The sequence below is a fragment of the Quercus lobata genome, chromosome 4 (assembly GCF_001633185.2).
Source record: "Quercus lobata isolate SW786 chromosome 4, ValleyOak3.0 Primary Assembly, whole genome shotgun sequence".
NCBI lineage: Eukaryota > Viridiplantae > Streptophyta > Magnoliopsida > Fagales > Fagaceae > Quercus > Quercus lobata.
Window position 1 is genome coordinate 97,792,084 of NC_044907.1, and position 2,331 is coordinate 97,794,414.

Here is a 2,331-nt window from a genome sequence, read left to right on the forward strand (position 1 = left end):
TGAGATAAAGTGGACTTCTGGTTGTGTTTGAAACTGGTGACATCGGTAGTTTTGATACCATCTAAATTATATAACTCCTAAATTATGCAAATATTATTTTAGGGGGAACCAACATATTTATAGATTTGGACTTGGGTGCTGATCTAGGTCTAAGTACTCAGATTTGAGGTTCTGCATTCCTTTAACCAATTAACTGAATTTTACTGCTTTGACTTGGTTTAAACATATTGTGATGAAAATTGTTCATTGTCTTGGGCAACATGACTGATACTTCTGGAATTGCAGACTGCAATCGGGGGAGGTGGTGGAGATATTGGAAAGAAAATAAATCATGGTGGTGGTGATGGTGGTGATGATGATGGCGATGACGACGATTACTTTGATGGCTTTGATGATGGTGATGAAGGGGATGAGGGAGGCCTATTTAGGAGGCGTAAATTTCTTAAGGAGGTTAAAATTCTTTTATATGCTCTTGGGTAGATTAAATGTTTTGTCTGAGTGCTGTTAATTAGTATTTTCTAATGCAGTAATAATTTTGTGCCTTTTATCAGCTTTTTGATCGTAAATTCATAGATGCGGTGTTAAACGAGTGGCAGAAGACAATGATGGATTTGCCTGCTGGATTCCGACAAGCTTATGAAATGGTATGGTATTTCTCTAACTACATGCTTTAGGCAAAGAATTCTCTCCATATACCAACTCAAATTTTGCCTCCAGGGTCTGGTTAGCTCTGCTCAAATGGTAAAATTCCTAGCAATCAATGCCCGGCCAACTACTGAAGAAACAGATAAGTTTCACAGAGATGATCACACAGAATCGAAGAAAGAAAAGGTTATGAGAAAGAGAAAGAAAATGAAAGAAAACGAAGAGAAAAACAGAGAGAGAATTGAGAAGCTCAGTGAGGAGAAAATAGAATTGTTATTCTCTCAATGAATGAAAAATATAATACATCCCACACTATATAAAGGAATTACATGAATAAATAGAATCCAGAGACTTCTAGATCCGTCTAACAACTCTAACTAACTCTAACAGAATTTCCCGCCACTGCTGGAGCTTGAATGACTGAAGCTTGAACCACTCGTGTCATAACAGAAACACACGTGCCATAACTAACTCTTCTCATACTGAAAACGACACAGTTTTAATTAAGTAATCTGCACGTGTGTGAGTCCAACACGTGCTGATCATCTTCCTTCTTGAACTGTAAGTGATGCTCTGTTTTACTATCTTTATCATCCCCCCTCAAACGAATGGGGGAGGAACAAGACATGAGTTTGGCACGAAAGAGAAGAAACGAGGGTCCAGGCAAAGGTTTAGTAAAGATGTCAGCAAGATTATCCTTTCCAGAAACAAAGGAAATAGCCAAATCTTTGCGAAGAACACGTTCTCTGACAAAATGATAATCTACTTCAACATGCTTTGTACGAGCATGAAAAACGGGATTCGAAGCAAGAGCAATGGCAGACACATTGTCACACCATAAAACTGGGATATGATGAAGGAAAAGAAGAAGGTCACGAAACAATTGTCTAAGCCAGGAGAGCTCAGCAGCAGTAGTGGCAAGTGCACGATACTCTGCTTCTGTGGAAGATCTGGAAACAGTGGTCTGTTTCTTGGATGACCAAGAAATAGGATTGGATCCCAAAAACACCATAAAACCAGTGGTGGACTTCCTATCAAAGGGATCCCCTGCCCAATCAGCATCTGTGAAGGCAGCTAAGGTAAGGGGACCTCGAGAAAAATAAATTCCATGAGAGAGAGTACCCCGTACATATCTGAGAACTCTCTTAGCAGCTTCTAGATGAGTTGTTGTAGGGGATTGCATAAATTGGCACAATTGATGAACACTAAAGGCCAAGTCTGGTCTAGTAAATGTGAGATACTGAAGAGCCCCAACCATGCTCCTATAAGTAGAGGGATCAGATAGGCGTAGACCAGAGTCAGGAGTAAGTCTAGTGGCAGAACAACATGGTGTCTTTGTTGGCTTAGAATTATGCATATTGAAACGGTGAAGAATCTCAGAGGCATACTTAGTCTGTGATAAGGTAAGGCCATACTTTGTGGGTGTAATTTGAATACCCAGAAAGTAATTGAGGGGGCCAAGATCCTTGAGATCAAAAGTAGTACTGAGAGCTGAGATGAGAGAGGCAATCTGTGTAGATGCATTACCAGTGATGATAATGTCATCAACATATAGCAACAAGTAGAGAACAGTAGAGCCTGAGTGATAAACAAAGAGAGAGGAATCTGCTAAAGAAGCCACAAAGCCAAGATGAAGCAATTGTGAGGTGAATCTCTCAAACCATGCCCTTGGAGCCTGCTTTAACC

General features: G+C 40.1%; 1 protein-coding gene and 1 long non-coding RNA gene across 2 annotated transcripts; one reads left to right on the plus strand and one right to left on the minus strand.

Annotated features, from left to right (window-relative positions):
• Positions 1-241: 241 nt before the first annotated feature.
• On the plus strand, positions 242-742 carry LOC115988066. The gene is made up of 3 exons (XR_004091308.1): positions 242-450; positions 552-644; positions 718-742. It is a non-coding gene; the product is annotated as an uncharacterized LOC115988066 (long non-coding RNA).
• Positions 743-1,144: 402 nt separating this feature from the next.
• Positions 1,145-2,250, minus strand: LOC115986279 (uncharacterized mitochondrial protein AtMg00810-like; the record flags this gene model as incomplete). The annotated part of the gene is made up of 1 exon (XM_031109123.1): positions 1,145-2,250. A coding segment is annotated over one exon (1,106 nt), but the record flags the coding sequence as incomplete, so codon positions are not given.
• Positions 2,251-2,331: the final 81 nt, after the last annotated feature.